Raw genomic sequence first — 19066 nt, forward strand, 5'->3', positions numbered from 1 at the left:
GCTTTCCAATAATGACTTATTTCTAAAGCTATTTCTCTGTATTATTATGTGCATTTCTCTGCTGTTGTACATATAAATGCAAAAGTCTAGTTCTGTAGAATTAATTTAATCCAATATATAGGTTAGGAAGAAAAACAGGCTCAATTCTTTGGAAAAGTTACTCACTTTTCTATCTTGTTTTTAATACATTAAACATATCTCCAAATATAAATAATAGAGTCGAAAGGAAATCAGAACGTAATTACCCATGAAAATATATTATTCTTTTTGGAAGTAATATGGAGGAAATATTGTGGTTTCAAAAAGTTGATTTAAGCAAGGTTGGTTATTCATCATTGTACTAACTAGTTTGGGGTCGGATCATTCTCACAATCTTATGGACCTGTTCGGGGACAGAGTAATCATTTTAATTAAAAAAAAAAAAAAAATTGGTTCGAGGCTAAATAGTAAATTTCAAGCCCAGTCTAGGAGCCTGAGAGATCCCAAATATCCCAGAAGCAACTCAGCTTCTTTCCCTTCACCCTGATGTCCAGGTCAAGGTGATACCCAAGAGCACTAGGGCACTTAATCACATGAAATCGCTTGTTATTGAGGGAATGAGCCCCTCATGGTTCGGGCTTTCCTTCCATCCCTTGCCAGCAAAGCAGAAGCCTGCCCTCTCTGAGTTCCTGCATCAGCCTTTCATTCCCTTGGCGTAAGGCCCATAGATTGCAGTGGGAATGTTAATGATCCCAGGAAAGGTGACACATTAAGCTCCATCCTTTCCTGAGAGGAGATATTTATGGGAAGAGGGAGAGAGATTACTAAGTGGTTAAAGGCTCAAGAATTCACTGACAGGTTTGCCGAGCACAAAATGGCAACCCACTCCAGTGTTCTTGCCTGGAGAATCCCAGGGACGGGGGAGCCTGGTGGGCTGCCATCTATGGGGTCGCACAGAGTCGGACACGACAGACGTGACTTAGCAGCAGCCTTAAATCCAAGCTGTTCTTGGCCATGGCTGTGCGGAACTGCCGTTGCTGCTGATGGATGCCATCACAAGCTGCAGACTCTTGTCTCCTGCTTCTAGAAATGTTTAATTTGGACAAGGTGCCGTGACCTGCTGTGCTAAGTTGCTTCAGTCATGTCTGACTCTGTGCGACTCTCTGGACTGTAGCCTGCCAGGCTCCTCTGTGCATAGGATTCTCCAGGCAAGAATACTGGAATGAGTTGCCATGTCCTCCTCCAGGGGATCTTCCCTACGCAGGGATCAAACCCACGTCTCCTGCATTACAGGCAGATTCTTTACCACTGGCACCACACGGGAAGCCCAAGGTACAGACAGCAAAGAAAACGGGAGTGATCGGGGGCAGGTGACGTTGCCCCATAGCATGGATGCTGGAGCTGGGTCAGTGGGCAGAGAAAGAACTGGTTGTACTGATGTTTTCCCTAAATCCATCATGCTCCTCTCTGCACAGAGCTGGAGGCCAGCACAGTCAGAGGCCACATCTGTCTAACTGCTTGCAAGAGCCTTTTCAGCTCCACGTTAATCCATTCCATTCTTCGTTTATTAAAGGCTTCAGTTGGAATGAGCCAGGCCCAAAGATTTACCTTTGGAGAAGAGAGATGAAGTCCTGGTAAGACTTCTAGGTGTACGTGAATCTGCTTGTCGAGGCTGAGCTGTCTCTGTCCACGTGTGGTTGGTATTTCCAGAAATGACTGAATTCTTTTCTTCCCATTTAGAAGTTTAACTGTTTGTCTGTGGTCTCCTGTTAAGATTTAAAAGCCAGATGTTTCTGCTGCTTCTCATCTCTCTAGGTCACTTTTCTGTTGCAAAGCCATTTTTCTCATCAGGTGGTGCAAATCTCCATAAAGTGTCCTACCTTGCTCCGTAGAATGTCTGTGCAGTAAAAATGCCGGTGCCTTGCATATGCATAGCATTTCGTAGTTCTTAAAGCATTTTTGCATATATTACCTCATTATGTAATGTCGTTCTGGGCTGTCACTTTTCCCCTGACTGTTCTGTATTTCCTCACCTTTTTCACCAACTTGAATACTTTTCTTTCTTCTCCTACCAATTTTGAGGATATTACTCAGGGTTTGCTTTTTCCCCCCTTTCAGATTATTTTCCCCAGGGGCTATTAGTGGCAAAGGAAAAAGCACATATAAATGATACTGTTTTCTGATGGCAAAGTGAAGATAACCTGAATGCTCTTTAGACATCATCCCTGAGAATTACGTTCCAGTTCCTTGGGTTCACGCTGTCAACAGAAGTACTGAAAACAATTTAACTTAATGATTGCACTTACTCTCTTTGCTTTAAATTGGTGAAACATCTAGAATGGGAGGAAACTGTGCAAGTTAGATCCATGTAGTCGTTCTGTGGTTTGGGTTTTTCTGTTTGGTTGCTGTTGTTTTGTTTTGCTTAGAGTTTTTGTATTGATATAATTCATCCCTGTATAGAGAAATAGTAACTTCCTTGGTAACTTTTATTTTCTTGAAATTAATATGGTTGTGCACTTTTTATCACTTACGAAATCAAAGGTGCTTTAGGTTAAAGTCTATAACATGGTTCTCGAACTGTGTTTAAAAGGTTTTCTGTGGAGCATGTTAGAGACTCCTTTAAGGTTCACTAAGGCAGACCAAGTAATTCCCTGAACTCACTTCTCATTGCCCTCTCCAGTCCACTTCCTGTCTCTGTCATTGTATCCCCAAATGCTGAGTGCACTGGAGATGCCCAGTTAACTACTAAGAGTAATACAAACCATAGGCTAGCAGGGTTGAAAGAGATCAAGCAGGTTGCTGTGACATTCCTTCTGTGCCATCCTTGAATGACCTAATGAGCCTCAGCCCATTCCATCCTAAGACAGCAGAAAAGTATCCCTTTTGTTGAGCCCATATCTATCTCTATGTAGCTTCTATACAATTAAACAAACATGGAGTGCCTACCACGCACCAGATACTGTTCTAGGGGCTGGGGTCACAGCAGTGAGCAGTCAGACAAAATAATGCTCTTATGGATAGCTCCTCAGCTCTATCTCCTGAGGTCACAGAAGACAAGCCAAGTAATTCTTCTTCATGGAACCCTACAGATAATTGAAGACTGCACTCCTGTTCCTCTGAGTCCTCATCACAAGCTAATACTCCCAGTTCATCCAGTATCATGCAGGTTTAAGTCCTTTGGCTATACAGATCAATTGTTTTGTGATGCATTCTAGTGTTTCTTAATATTAAATTGACTTTTAGTAGATTGATTATTTTTTAAGTTTTTTGTTATAAAGGTAATATACAGTTGGAGGCATTTTGGAAAATATGGATAATTATAGGAAATCATCTATTACCATTACCACTGTTAAAATGTTGATATACCTTTTCTCACTTATATCGATAATTTTGTATTGTTTCTTTTTCACTTAACATTGACATTTTACATTCATTATATTCATAATATTCCAGATGACTTTTAAAGATGAAATCATGAGAGTAGTAAAAATACCTTAAGTGTCTTATACTGCATTCCCTATCATTGTCTCCAGCCTCCTAAGCCACCAAGTTTTAGGGAATACTATTAATAGTGCTATATGGAAGGAGGTACTGCACTATATTATCTCCTGTGGATTTTTCTGACTTGGGTTATTCTCGGTATACTGCCCTCCTCCCCTGCCCCCATTCACTGTTTTGAATTTCCTCAGTGTTCATTTGCTTAGAGTATAAGATGGACAATAGCCTCTCATTACAACAGGATATTCAAGTGCCACTTTCAAGGCTCTTCTTTCTGCTAACTTCAGTCTTGAGGCATCTGTTGGAACCAGTGCTTCTGGTGGGATTAGATGACAGCCAGCACACAGCTCACTTCTTCCTTTGATTGCAGGCCTGCAGCTGAACCAGAAGGCGCTCACCACTTTCCCAGACGTGGTGCTTGTCCGCGTGCCCACGCCCTCCGTGCAGTCGGACAGTGACATCACCGTCCTGCGACACCTGGAGAAGCTGGGTTGCCGCTTAGTCAACCGCCCACAGAGCATTCTAAACTGCATCAACAAATTCTGGACATTCCAGGAGCTGGCTGGGCATGGGGTCCCCATGCCAGACACCTTCTCCTATGGTGAGTGTCCTTAAAATAGAATTGAGCCTTGTTTTTCCAAATTGCCCACATCTCTTATGTTCTCTCTCCCCAGAAGCCCTCTAGTAGCTCTTGTTGGCTTTCAAGGTGAATCTGTTCATCTTAGTTGAGTCAATACCTTGAGTCTGTATCATAGTCATTCCCTCTGTCTGAAATGTCTTTGCTCCTTTTTCTCTGGAATTCGTTCATTAAATATGTAGCTGGGACACGCAGTGTGCCAAGCACCACACTAGGCACTCTGCTTTAGCAGTAAGCAGGAGAGTCCTGCTCTCAAGGCATTTGCAGTTCATCAGGGGCAGAGGACAGCAAGTAAGCAGGCAGTTTCAGGGCAGTGTAGTAAGTGCCAGGATAAGAGTTAGTGCAAGATGGTATGGGTTTGTAGGAGAGCTCCTAATTTAGTTTAGGATATTGAAGACTTCCCAAAAGAGATAAAGCTGACATTATTGAGCTAAAGCAAGGTGGGTAAGGGAGCAGTCTAAGAAGCAAGCAGAATATAGAAAGATCTAAAGGTAAGTGAGAACATGACCGATTGGTGTTATTTTGAGTAATTTGTAGAATATCAGGGAACTAGAGTTGAGGTATATGGCTAGAAAGATAAGAAGTTGCCATCTACAGTATATGAAAGAGGTTGGGGTAATCCTGAGACTAACAGGAAGTTATTGGAGGGCTTTAAGCAAGGAAATGGCCTGATGAGAGGTCAGAATGTCAGTTTGGCTACACTGCAGAGAAGGAATTAGACCAGAGGTAAAGGAGAGACAGGATATATAGTGGTGAAAGTGAAAGTCGCTCAGCCGTGTCTGACTCTTTGCGACCCCATATAGTCCATGGAATTCTCCAAGCCAGAATACTGGAGTGGGTAGCCTTTCCCTTCTCCAGGGGATCTTCCTGACCCAGGAATCAAACCAAGGTCTCCTGCATTGCAGGCAGATTCTTTGCCAACTGAGCTATTAGGGAGGCCGTGTACAGTGGTAGGCTTTATAAATGATGCAGCTGAGCAATGATGGCCGAAACTATAAGGTGGTTAGAGTAGGTATGAAGTGAACAGATTCAAGATTTAAGGAGACAAATATGAGGACATGATGATTGTTTGGGTGTTAGCACAGTGGAGAGGAATCAAGAGTGACTCTGGTGTCTGGTTTGGGCCACCAGATGAGAAAGCAAAAACTCAATGAGTGTTCCAGGGAAGAAGAGAAACAGACGGGTGGGTAGGGCAAGGCATTATTGGGAGAGATTATTTGGGTTTAGGACACATTCTATATGAGGTTTCTACAGTAAGCGAGTAAAAGTATTCAGTAGGCACCAGATAAATGAATCTGGAGCTCCTGAGAGAGGTGTCGACTACGGAAGTAGATGTGGAAACTTCCATTACGTTCAGTGAAATCACAAGAGTGGAGAATATGCAGAATGAAGAGAGGCCTGAGCTGCATGAAATGGTTCAATGGTAAATTTTGTTATGTCTATTTTATCATAATAAAATAATAATTAATAAAAGAGAGTTTGGGAGAGAATCCTTTAGGGAATAGGAAAAGGAAGAAGAACTTATGCAAGAAGCCAAGTGAGAGCAACTGGAAAGGTGAGAAGAGAAAGAAGAAAGGCGACAGACGCCAATGGGAAGAACATGCCACAGAGAGTGGTATAACGAAAAGTCGTGCTTGATTCTAAAAAGACACATGACATAAGCACAGAGACGTGTGTTGGATGTAGCACAGGGCGTTCAATGACTACAGCTTCACTTTAGCATTGGAAAGAAAAACCATCCTGTCGGGGATGAGGAAGTGAGTGGGGTGTGAGGAAATGGAAGCCCTTTGATAGTTTGATCAGAGGGATCAGTTCAGTTCAGTAACTCAGCAGTGTCTGACTCTTTGCGACCCCATGGACTGCAGCACGCCAGGCCTCCCTGTCTATCACCAACTCCGGGAGTTTACTCAAACTCACGTTCATTGAGTTGGTGATGCCATCCAACCATCCCATCCTCTGTCATCCCCTTCCCCTCCCACCTTCAATCTTTCCCAGCATCAGGATCTTTTCAAATGAGTCAGCTGTTCGCATCAGGTGGTCAAAATTGGAGTTTCAGCTTCAACATCAGTCCTTCCATTGAACACTCAGGACTGATCTCCTTTAGAATGGACTGGTTGGATCTCCTTGCAGTCCAAGGGACTCTCAAGAGTCTTCTCCAACACCACAGTTCAAAAGCATCAGTTCTTCAGCACTCAGCTTTATTTATAGTCCAACTCTCACATCCAAACATGACCACTAGAAAAACCATAGCCTTGACTAGACGGACCTTTGTTGCCAAAGTAATGTCTCTGCTTTTTAATGTGTTGTCTAGGCTGGTTATAACTTTACTGCCAAGGAGTAAGTGTCTTTCAATTTCATGGCTTCAGGCACCGTCTGCAGTGATTTTGGAGCCCCCCAAAATAAAATCTCTCGCTGTTTTCCCATCTACTTGCCATGAAGTGATGAGACTGCAGGGCACGATCTTAAGTTTTCTGAATGTTGAGCTTTAAGCCAACCTTTTCACTCTCCACTTTCACTTTCATCAAGAGGCTCTTTCGTTCTTCTTCACTTTCTGCCATAAGGGTGGTGTCATCTGCATATCTGAAGTTATTGATATTTCTCCCACAATCTTGATTCAGTTTGTGCTTCATCCAGCCCAGTGTTTCTCATTATATACTCTGCATATAAATTAAATAAGCAGGGTAAAAATATACAGCCTTTTCCTATTTGGAACCAGTCTGTTGTTCCAAGTCCAGTTATAACTGTTGCTTCCTGACCTGCATACAGATTTCTCAAGAGGCAGCTCAGGTGGTCTGGTATTCCCATCTCTTTCAGAATTTTCCACAGTTCATTGTGATCCACACAGTCAAAGGCTTTGGCATAGTCAATAAAGCAGAAATAGATGTTTTTCTGGAACTCTCTTGCTTTTTCGATGACCCAGAAAATGTTGGCAATTTGATCTCTGGTTCCTCTGCCTTTTCTAAAACCAGCTTGCTCACGGTTCACGTATTGCTGAAGCCTGGCTTGGAGAATTTTGAGCATTACGTTACTAGCGTGTGAGATGAGTGCAATTGTGCGGTAGTTTGAGCATTCTTTGGCATTGCCTTTCTTTGGGATTGGAATGAAAACTGACCTTTTCCAGTCCTGTGGCCACTGCTGAGTTTCTGAGTTTTCCAAATTTGCTGGCATATTGAGTGCAGCACTTTCACAGCATCATCTTTCAGAATTTGAAATAGCTCAACTGGAATTCCATCACCTCCACTAGCTTTGTTTGTAGTGATGCTTTCTAAGGCCCACTTGACTTCGCATTTCAGGATGTCTGGCTCTAGGTGAGTGATCACACCATCATGATTATCTGGGTCGTGAAGATCTTTTTTGTACAGTTCTTCTGTGTATTCTTGCCACCTCTTCTTAATATCTTCTGCTTCTGTTAGGTCCATACCATTTCTGTGCTTTATTGAGCCCATCTTTGCATGAAATGTTCCCTTGGTGTCTCTAATTTCCTCGAAGAGATCTCTAGTCTTTCCCATTCTATTGTTTTTCTCTATTTCTTTGCACTGATCGCTGAGGAAGGCTTTCTTATCTCTGCATGCTGTTGTTTGGAACTCTGCATTCAAATGGGTATATCTTTCCTTTCCTTCTTTGCTTTTCGCTTCTCTTCTTTTCACAGCTATTTGTAAGGCCTCCTCAGACAGCCATTTTGCTTTTTTGCATTTCTTTTTCTTGAGGATGGTCTTGATCCCTGTCTCCTGTACAATGTCATGAACCTCCGTCCATAGTTCATCAGGCATTCTGTCTATCAGATCTGGTCCCTTAAATCTATTTCTCACTTCCACTGTATAATCGTAAGGGATTTGATTTAGGTCTTACCTGAATGGTCTGGCGGTTTTCCCTACTGTGTTCAAGGTTGTAACTAAGGGATGATTCAGGGTCAAGGAATGGGTTTTATTTGTTTAAGATGGGAGACGACTGAGCGTGTTTAAAATACTGCTGCCATTCTGAACTGAGAGGTTGAAGATACAGCAGAGGGAGGACACTTAATATTGCAAAATCCCTGAGGAGGCGAGAGGGAAAGGAGTCTGAGGCCCAGGTACAGGAATGGCCTCAGATAAGAAAAACCCCTCTTGGGACTTGGCTGGCACTCCAGTGATTAAGACTCCATACTTCCAATGCAAGGGGTGCAGGTGCAGTGCCTGGTTGGGGAACTAAGAGTCCACATACCATCAGCCATAAATAAATAAATAAAGGGCCTTCCTTGCATTGTATTCTAGGGAAGGACAAAAAGATCGTTAGAGAGGAGTTACCTTTATCAGTGGGTATCAGGAAGCTAGGAGTTCTCTTCTTATAAAATGTTTTCATGTGATGATGCCCCTGTTTTATCTGCACTGCCTCTGTATGCTGCTTTTCATTTTTAAAAATCATTAGCACTTTTGTGACAGGTCTTATTAGTATTTCAGAGTATTTTGTTTTGCAAAAAATTTGATGAACTATAACACCTGTGGTAGGAAGAATAATGGTCCCCTAAAGATACAAAGGGGCTTCCCTGGCGGCTCAGTGGTGAAGAATCTGCCTGTAATGCAGAGACGTGGGTTTGATCCCTGGGTAGGGAAGATCCCCTGGAGAAGGACATGGCAACCCACTCCAGTACTCTTGCCTGGGAAATCCCATGGACAGAGGAGCCTGGTGGGCTACAGTCCATGGGGTCACAAAAGAGTCAGACACAAGTTAGCAACTAAACAACAACAACAAAGATGCAAAGTGTAGGAAATCAAGGAAGCTTATAAAACAATTTAGAAGGATTTTAATACATATTAATATTCACAGTTTTTTTTATTTTTTTTAATATATATATTCACAGTTTTTAAATGAAGGCTTAAAGGAGTATAGTGGAGCCAATTCAGTCATGCCTTAACCTTGGATGAGACAAATCCCAGACTTGGTTTCTTTGGATAATGGTTTTCTACCTCTGTACAACAATCTACTGAAAACTCGGCAGCTTAGACAACACCCATTTACCAACTCACAGTTTTGGAAGGTCTGAAGTCTAGCTATGGCATAGCCGGGTTCTATACTCAGGTCTCACTAGGCTGAAATCAAGGTGCAGCTGGGCTGAGATCTCATCTGAGGTCTGGGATTTTCCAGGCTCACTGGTTGGCATTTAGTTCCTTGTAGTTGTAGGACTGAGGTCCCCTCTTTCTGCTGGTTGTTAATTTAGGGCCATTCTCAGCTCCTAGAGGCTGCCCGCCTGGCCCTGTCACATGGACTTCTCTCCAGCATGGCAGTTCACTCCCCCAAGGCCAGCAGGAGAGTTTCTCTGCTGCTTCACCTTCTTTTACAGGGCTCACCTGATTAGGACAGGGCCCACCAAGAATATCTCCCTTTTAATTAATTCGAGTCAACTGATTATTAGCCTGATCACAGGAATGCTGTCCCAGCATAGTCACAGGCCCCTCCTACACTTAGGAGGGGGATTATCCAGGGCATGTACACCAGCAGGTAGGAATCTCGGGGGCCTCCTTAGAGGTCTGCCTACCCCAGCCATGATAAGGGAAAAAAATCCCTGCCCTGCCCATGGGCTTGTCATGAGGATGACATGGACTGGAGCACGTGAAGCCTCTGCCAGGTAGAAGCCCCTGATAATGCCACTTACCTTCTCTCTCTGCTCCCACCTTTTGGATGACAGGTACAAATACATAGTCTGTCGGACGGAATGGGTTCAAATTGCCTTAATCAGAGAATTAAGGCCTCTAAAGAATTCCCACAGACCCCCCCGCCCCTCACCAACAGCCTCACCTTCCCTGACTTTCGCTTTTCTTGACAGGTGGACATGAAGACTTTTCGAAAATGATCGATGAAGCCGAGCCGCTGGGCTACCCCGTGGTGGTGAAGAGCACGCGCGGACACCGGGGTCAGTGCCCTCTGCCCCGGCTTCTGGTTGGGCGGCAGCTCTGCGGACGAGACCCTCGCCCCCGCGCTGCAGAAGGGCTGCTCAGAGAGACGGAGCTCCCCCTGGCGGAGCTTGTGGTGTAGTCCTTAGCTCTGTCCCCTTCTCGCTGTTCCCACTGTTGTAGCTTTGTCCACACCCTTCCCGGCCCTTCCCTAGACTCTCGCAGTAGACTCCTGACTTGGTTCTGACTGGTTTCCTGAACTCCACTGCCAGTGCATCCGCTCGTCTTTGTGGGAAACAGTTTCTCTGGAACATAGATCTCTTCTTGTCACCCCTTTGCTGAAAAACCTTCCCAAGAGCTTGTGTTGCCTGTTAGACACAGTTCCTATTCCTCACCTTGGAGGGTGTCCACATACCTTGGCAGCCTTCTCTGGCTACCTGAACACTCCACAATCCATTCTAGCCTAGACTGTCTCCTGCTCTCTTAAAAAATCTTTGTTCTCTTCCCTTTTCTGGGGATGCTGCCTTCCTCTGTGCTCTAGTGAGCTTCTGCCTGGGTGTTAAAGCCAGCTTCACGTCATTTCTTCTCCCTCCACAACCCTGGTCTCTTTCCCTCTCTTCCAAAGTTGATCACTCTTCCCTTCATGTTGCCGAAGCACTTCATCCTTGCCTCCAGCATAGTACTACGCTTTACTACAGGGATAGATTTCTGTGCCTTTTCCCCTTTCCTACTGCAGCTGCTCAGAGGTGGGAACTTGGTCCTGCCCATCTCTGTCCCCAGGACCTCCTACAGTGCTCAGGACACAGTAGTTGAAGAGGATGTGTGCAGCCAGAAGTAGTTCCCCTCCCCTGTGGTATGTGAGCGGGTACCTTCTGATGATACCCAGATGGCATCCTTTACTGCTCAGGGCATCTGGAGTGACAGGAGGTACCCTGGGTGGACATGGAATGAGCAGTTCCCATGAACCTGACACCCAGCCTGCTCTTGGTCTTCGCTGTGTAGAGGGTAGAGACGTTGCATTGCAGGCGATGACCACTGTGCCATGCAGGCCCTAGCGCCTGGTTCAGCCTCATGGAGGGAGGGGCCCGCTCTGCCCTGAGGCAGGGAAGGCTTCAGTGGAAGGAAAGGAGACTTCATTTGGAATCTGGAATTTGAACTGGGTAAGCAGCATGCAGAAGCCGGCGTGGGCAGAGCAACCTGGGAAAGGAGTTGAGAAGTAAGAGAAATGAGTTGGGATGGTGAGGTGGGGCTCTGAATACTGTTCAGATATACTGCAGTGCAAAAATGCAGTGTCGCAACTTGTTTTTTTATTGTGGTGAAATATACGTGAAATAAAATTCAGCTGATATTTATTGAGTGCCCACAAAGTGCTAGGGGGATACAGAAAGGAGCAGAACAAAACTTCCTGCCCTCAAGGAGCTCACACTGTAGAAAGGTAAGACAGATGATAAGTAAACTAAATAGCAGATGTAGTACTTATAGATGTTTTAAAAAGAGATAATTCATAAAACAAAAAACGTACCATTTTATGTTGTACAATTATGAGGATTTTAGTAGTTTTACTCTTCTGTACAACCATTGTGTAAATAAATGTTAGTCACTCAGTCATGCCCGATTCTTTGCAACCCCATGGACTGTAGACTGCCAGGCTCCTCCTCTGTCCATGGAATTCTCCAGACAAGAATAGTAGAGCAGGTAGCCAGTTCCTTTGCCAGGGGATCTTCCTGACCAAGAGCTCGAACCCAGGTCCTCTGCATTGCAGGCAGATTCTTTACTGTCTGAGCCACCAGGGTAGCCCCCACTATCTAATTCCACAATATTTTCATCACCTCCAGAAGAAACCCTGTATTTGTCAAAGATCAATCCCAGTGGTCCCTCCCCTGGTCCCTTGCAACACTAATCTACTTTCTGTTTCTATGGATTTGCCTCTTGGATGTTTCCTATCAATGGAACTGTACAATATGTGGCCTTTTGTGTCTGGTTTCTTTTAGTGTAATGTTTGTGAGGATCATCCATGCTGGAGAATGGATCAGGTTTTTATCCCTTTTTATGACTCAGTAATATTTTATATGGATATGCCACATTTTGTTTATCTGTTATCCATTGATGGGCATTTGGGTTGTTCTGCTTTGCGGCTATTATGAATAATGCTGATGTGAACATTGGTGCACATATGTGTGAATATATGTTTTCATTTCTCTTGGGTGTATATGTACACCTAAGAAGGGAATTGCGGGGTCATATGGCCACTCTGTGTTTAACATTAGGGAAACCACCAATGCTTCCCTACAGTGGTGTTCCACAACAGTTATGCCGTTTTATATCCCTACCAGCAATGTATGAGAGTTCTACTTTCACCACATACTAAGTAAAACTTTTATATTAGGTATATTAATTGGCCTAGGCAAGTGATGTTAAATGGTCACCATACCTCCACAATAAAAACAAGTCACAAAGCAAAAAGAACAAAAATGCATGTTTGCCAAGCATTAGTAATATATAGGTCTGTTTTACAGATTTATTTTTAAATTTTTAAAATCTTTTTTTAATTGAGGTATGATTGATGTGAAACATTATATTAGTTTCAGGTGTACATCATAGTGATTCAATATTTGTATGTATTGCAAAATGATCACAGTAAGTTAATATCCGTCATAGGTACAGAATTTTTTTCCTTATTGTAAAAATGTCTAAGATTTACTCTCTCAGCAACTTTTAAATGTCTAATTTGTTTTTATTATAGCCATCCTAGTGGGTGTTTATGGGATTGTACTATAATTTTGATTTGTATTTCCCTAATGACTAATGTTGAACATCTTTTCAGGTTATTGCCCATTTGTATATCTTCTTTGGAGAGATGACTTTTCAAATTCTTTGCCCATTTTCAGTTGGTTTACTGATCTTTGTATTACATTTTTTAGAGCTCTTGCTGTATTGCGGTTACTACACTCTTACCAGATACATAATTTGAGCATGATTTCTTCCTACTCTGTAGGTTGTCTTTTTGCTTTTTTTTTGATAGCATCCTTTGATGTACAAAAGGTTTTGATTTTGATGAAGTCCAATTTTTTCTTTTGATTACTTGTGCTTTTGATGTCATTTTGTGCTTGCCTAATCCAAGGTCATACAGATTTACACCTATTTTTCTTTCTAAGAGTTTTACAGTTTTAGCCCTTACATTTGGAGTGTTTGATCCATTTTGAATTAATTTTTGTATATGGTGTGATGGAGTCAAATTTCATTCATTTGCCTGTGAATATCCAGTTTTCCGGGTATTATTGTTGAAGAGACTGTTGATTCCCCACTGAATGCTCTGGGAACTCTTGTCAAAAATCCACCATCTGTATGGGGGGTTTATTCTGGGTTCTCAGTTCTGTCTCATTGATCTATATGTCTATCCTTATGCCACACTGTTGTGTGTGCATGTATGTAACAGTCACACAGTCATGTCTGACTCTCTGTGACCTTGTGGAAGGTATGTAGCCCAGCAGGCTCCTCTATCCATGAGATTCTCCAGGCATGGAGTGGGTTGCCATACTGGAGTGGGTTGCCATTCCCTTCTCAAGGAGATCTTCCCGGCCCAGGGATCGAACCCGGATCTCCCGCATTGCAGGCCTATTCTTTTACCATCTGAGCCCCCAGTAGAAAATTTTGAAATTGGGAAGTTCAAGTCCTCCAACTTTGTCCTTCTTTTTCAAGATTGTGTTGGCTATTCAGTTCAGTTCAGTCACGCAGTCATGTCTGGCTCTTTGCGACCCCATGAACCGCAGCACACCAGGCCTCCCTGTCCATCACCAACTCCCGGAGTCCACCCAAACCCGTCCCATAAATTTACATATAAATTTTAGGACCAGTATATCAATTTCTGAAGTAAAAGGAAGCTGGAGTTTTGGTGGGGATTACATTGAATCTGTAGGCCAATTTGAGGAGTATTTCCATCTTAACAATATTGTCTTCTGTTTTTTGAACATGGAATGTCTTTCCACTTATTTCAGTCTTTAATTACTTTCAAAAATGTTTTGTACTTTTCTGTGAATAAGTCTTGAACCTGTTTGGCTAAATGTATTCCTTTTGATACTATTGTAAGCGGAATGGTGTTCTTAATTTCATTTTCAGGTTGGTTGTAACACGCAGCATCTGAGCGACAGTGGATAGGGAGTGAGCAAAGTTGCAGCAGCTGTTAGGCTCTGGTATATGGAAATAAATCTCAAGAAGGCGATGGACTCATGCAAGATGTGCCCTTCAGAAAGTTACTAATCTTGTGGGGCCTAATGTTCCTTTTCTGTCAAACAAAAATAGCTATACTTGTCCTAATGCCTTCACAGAGCTAGCATGAAATATGAAAGATATAATTTTAAAAAATCAAGTATTTGGCGCACAGTAGATGATTAAATAACCTTAGTACTCTTCCCCCACACCACCCTAGTTTTTTCCCTCCTTGCTTTAAAACTGTAGCTCCTTAATTAACTGCAGACTAAGCCCCATATTGGAAGCTCTGTGCCAGGAACCAAGGAACCTGTTTTTAGCCCTCATTTCTGCTGAAAATCCTCCTATCACTGAATCCCAGCCATCTGCTGCCAGACGCCAGATCTCCTGGTGCCAAATGTCCAATGACCACGCCGTGTTTTGGAGGTTACTTCTTGATCTTATTCGCCACTGGGGACTGATACCCATCCCTCTTTTTTTTTTTTTTTTTTTGAGACTTCAGAAATGTCCCACTCTTTCTAAGGTAGTAACAAATCTTAGGAAGACCATCTCTTTGTTCCATATTTGCTAACAAGGTTCAGGGTATAGTATGTTCATGTCAGATTTGTAGGGGAAACCCTTCAGGCCCCCCTGCTCAGATCTGTTAGCTAATGTGCAAATGGAAAGGCAGATGTCAAGCAATTCAAAAGCGTAAGTGATTCAGGCAGAAAATAAAGAATTTGGAATCAAGTAGGAATGCTTTCCCCAGACATCAGTAGAAGTATGGGTCATTCCTTTTAGAATGAAATGGATATAGCCAAATAATACATTTCTTATGTTTGAAAGTTCAGGACATCTGGCAGTGGCTACTTCTTGAACTCCCATAGTATTCAGCACTGACCTCTCCTAATGCCATATCAGGCTGTGTCGTTATCTTTCATGGTCTCTCTCCATCTCAACTGGGAATTTCTCTAAAGTATGTTCAGTTAATTATGTTCCATAAACATTGATTGACACAGTAAGTTTGGGGGATTTAAACAAAAGTGAGTGAGGCATGGACTCTGACAGATCAGCATCCTCCAGTTTTGGAACCGAATTAACTAGATTCTTAAGATTTTATTTTGGCCTCTTCTGTGTGTTTCTGGGATACATTTTGATTTCATTTTGGGAAAAAAAAAAAAAAACATTGTGAACAGAGAGGGAGGTGAGCAAAACCCAGGGAAAATAAAATTTGATGGCCATTTGAGAAGACACAAGAGTCAACTCAGAGAAGTTGAAGGGGCCAGAGTGAGGCAGGTTGGGAAAGAATGGTTGACTCTGGACCGGGAGGTGGGATGGCAAGGACCGTGCTCAGAGGCGTGTCTAACTCCTTTTTTTGCTGTTTGTCTTTCTTCTTAAAGGAAAAGGTGTTTTTCTTGCAAGAGATAAACACCACCTCTCAGACATCTGCCACCTGATCCGCCACGACGTGCCCTACCTGTTCCAGAAGTACGTGAAGGAGTCCCACGGAAAAGATATCCGGGTGGTGGTGGTCGGCGGCCAGGTGATAGGCTCCATGCTTCGCTGCTCCACAGATGGACGGATGCAGAGCAACTGCTCTCTTGGTGAGGCACTGAAGCTCAGAGTGGGACTTTGGTCAGGGGGAAGCCACCGGGGCTTTTCATCAGGATGTTTTTGTTGTTCAGTTGCTCAGTCCACCTGTCTGTGACCCCGTGGACTGCAGCGTGCCAGGCTTCCCTGTCCTTCACCATCTCAGGATGTTTGCACCCAGTCCAGGTGTCTTGATCCCTCCTATCTGGTCAGACCCTCTGCGAGGTGCCAGGATCACAGAGAGGAATTAGAAGCAAGCCTTTTCCCTTAGCAGGAAGCAGTCCAGGTGGGGGACAGGTGGGTATACGGGCTGTGACGGAGGTCAAACCAGGAAATGTCAGGACACTGCGATGTGAACCCTATGTCATAGGCGTTAAGACCTGGTAGTCCCCATTATACAAGGGAGTGACGGGAGGGCTGGTGTTTGAGAAAAACTGACGTCTGGAAAGAGGATGGATTGAAAGCGTAGGAGGGAGGCAGCGGAGCTGAGTTTGGAAACTGCGACAACAGCTCAGGCCAGAAGTAAGGAAAGTCTAAAACTAAGGCGGTGGGGGTACTCCTTGGGGTTCCAGTGGCTCAGACTCTGCACTTTCACTGCTGAGGGCATGAGTTCAATCCCTGGTCTGGGACTCCCTCGAGCAGTGTGGTATGGCCAAAAACAAAAAAAAGAAAGAAAGTGAGAAGTAAACCAAGGTAATGGCAGGAGACAGAGCATATGCTTTTACCTTGCATTGATAATTGACATTGTATTTCTTTTTTTTTTTCTTTAATTGTGTTTTTCTTCTATATTTGATGTTATTAGAAAGCTGCAGTTTGTTTGGGTCAAATGCATAACCCCATCCCATTAACCTTTTGATAAGGCTTGTGTTCTCTTGTGGTGAATGGAGATGGTTCCAAGGGCATGGAAATTCTTATGTTCGTTACAGAAAGCTATTGTCAACTATTGTCATGAGTGGAATTTGTTGGTATTGTGAAAAAATACCTAGTTGTTATTTTCCAAATCACCAGATGAGTGTATCAAGTCTGGTGACTAATGAAGAGGCCGAAACACGAATCCAGTCCTTCAGCTGGAGTGTGGTTGAGCGGTCTCCCAGAGTGGGCTCCAGGGTAGTTGCTGATAGCGTAAGGATTAATGAGAGTCCTTGCCCTCAGGAAGTTTATAGTCCAGTAAAGAAGAAGACGTACGAACAGGTCATCGTAAGATACAGTGACTGAAGTGCTGTGAAAGAAGCAAGTGCTAGGCTGAGGTTGACACTGTACCTAGTACATTATCTCATTTAGTGTTCATGACACTCCTGTGTCTTGCCGCAGTGTCAAACCTTATGTATTATCAGTTTGTCTTTCACAGAATTCATTCTTTAACTGGAAAATACACAGCTTTGTAATTTATCCATATTGCACTTTTTTTTTTTTTGATGAACTGTTTTAAAGCTGTTTAAAACCTTTTCCTCATACAATGTAGTAAGTGGTGGAGAGGCAGAGTTAAGGTTTAAGTCATCAGTTTATGAGAATGCAAGCGTTGCGTTTTTGTCATTTTTTCTAACCACTTGATTTATTTGGTGTGGCTCTGCTGGGTCTCGGTTGCTTTGCACGGGCTTTGTCTGGTTGTGGTGAGTGGGCGCTCCTCCTCCTCACAGTGCGCAGGCGTCTCGCTGCAGTGGCTTCTCTTGTTGCAGAGTACGGGCTCTAGAGTGCCAGCTTCAGTTTAGTTGCCCTGAGGCACGTGAGATCTTCCTGGACCAGGGATCTAACCTGTGCCCCCTGAATTGGCAGGCGGATTCTTATCCTACTGGACCACGAAGGAAGTCCCAAGTGTTATCTTTGCAGGAAGACTAAAGGGAGACAATTAAATCTGAGGTCTTAGCTTTTTAACAAGTACGAGTAAGTAGATTCTATCTTGGTATGGGATTTTTGTCTCACAAGCCTCTCTCAGAAAACAATAAGTTAATTTTGTTTCTTCTAGTTTCTTCTAATGCATCCTCAATGTAGAAAAGTTAGGAAATATGGCAGAGTCAAATGAAAAAAGATGTTTATCAATTAATCCCACCATCTAGAGACAACCACTGTTAACATTTTGGTGGTCTTGTTTCTGACAGTGGGTTTTGGGGTTTTTTTTGCATAATCATGGTCATGCTGCACAGCCTTTATACCTTTTAAGTGTGAATATTTTCCCATGTGATCTCAAACTCACCATCATTTTTAGTAATGGTTGTAAACTATGCTCCTTTCTTCTGCTGTGAGCTACTTAGATGATAATATTTTATTTACTCATCAACAAATATCAAATGACTACTGTATACCAGTATTTTGATTTTCCAGTATTTTGAATAATTGTGCCGTCAGCATATTTGTGCATAAAGCTTTTTTCCCTATTATATAAGGTTATTCCCTTCATGGTGTGACGACTAGGTCAGAGAATATAAACATTTTTTTAAACTCTAAAAAAGAGTATTGCTTTCATATTACTCTCTCAAAGAGTGTCCTGATTTCCATGCAGACCTTTTGTGAGTGATAAAAATGCCCATTTCGCTGCCTCTCGCCAGCATACCCCCCTTCCTTTGAAAGGTCATTTGAGACCTTTGAAAGGTCAGTTGGTGTCTGTATTGTTGCCAAAATTTGGCCTCTGTACGCTGGGACCGGATTAAATCTCGGAGACAGAGTTTTGGGAGAAGTAGAAATTCTACAGGTAACTCAGTTGGTAAAGATCCACCTGCAATGCAGGAGACCCTGGTTTGATTCCTGGGTCAGGAAGTTCCCCTGGGAAACGGATAGGCTACCCACTCCAGTATTCTTGGACTTTCCCTGGTGGGCCAGATGGTAAAGAATCCTCCTGCAATGCAGGAGAGGATCCCCTGGAGGAGGGCATGGCAACCCACTCCAGTATTCTTGTCTGGAGCACACTATGGACAGAGGAGCCTGGTGGGCTATAGTCCATAGGGTTGCAAAGAGTCAGACACAACTGAGCAACTCAGCACAGCACAGCACCAAAAGAAACAGCTTTATTGCTTTGCCAGGCAAAAGGGGCCACAGTGGGCTAATGCCCACAGGACTGTGTGTCCCAGCCTGGAGGGGGTAGTGAGGAGTCTCATAGTATTCAGGGAGCTGAGCATGATCAGCTCATGGACATTCTTCTTATTGATCAGTGATGAGATAATGGGGACTCAGCATCATCAACCTTCTGGTTCCTACTGGTCTGGGGTCTACATGCTGGGGTGGACAGCATATAGTTAACTTCTTCAATCTGGTGAGGGTTTCAGCATTTGCAAAACAGCTCAAAGGACATGGCTCAGAATATTATCTATAGTCCTTG

At 43.4% G+C, this 19066-nt stretch overlaps 1 protein-coding gene across 1 annotated transcript in view; it reads left to right on the top strand.

The window, feature by feature from the left end:
- Positions 1-19066, top strand: part of RIMKLA (ribosomal modification protein rimK like family member A) — a 40279-nt gene that overhangs the window by 12317 nt on the left and 8896 nt on the right. Inside the window, exons 2-4 of the mRNA XM_005888969.2 lie at positions 3848-4078; positions 9915-10001; positions 15567-15770. Coding sequence (XP_005889031.1) covers positions 3848-4078; positions 9915-10001; positions 15567-15770 — 522 coding nt within the window. The remainder of the gene's footprint in view (positions 1-3847; positions 4079-9914; positions 10002-15566; positions 15771-19066) is intronic.

Source organism: Bos mutus, chromosome 3 (genome assembly GCF_027580195.1).
Source record: "Bos mutus isolate GX-2022 chromosome 3, NWIPB_WYAK_1.1, whole genome shotgun sequence".
Classification (NCBI taxonomy): domain Eukaryota; kingdom Metazoa; phylum Chordata; class Mammalia; order Artiodactyla; family Bovidae; genus Bos; species Bos mutus.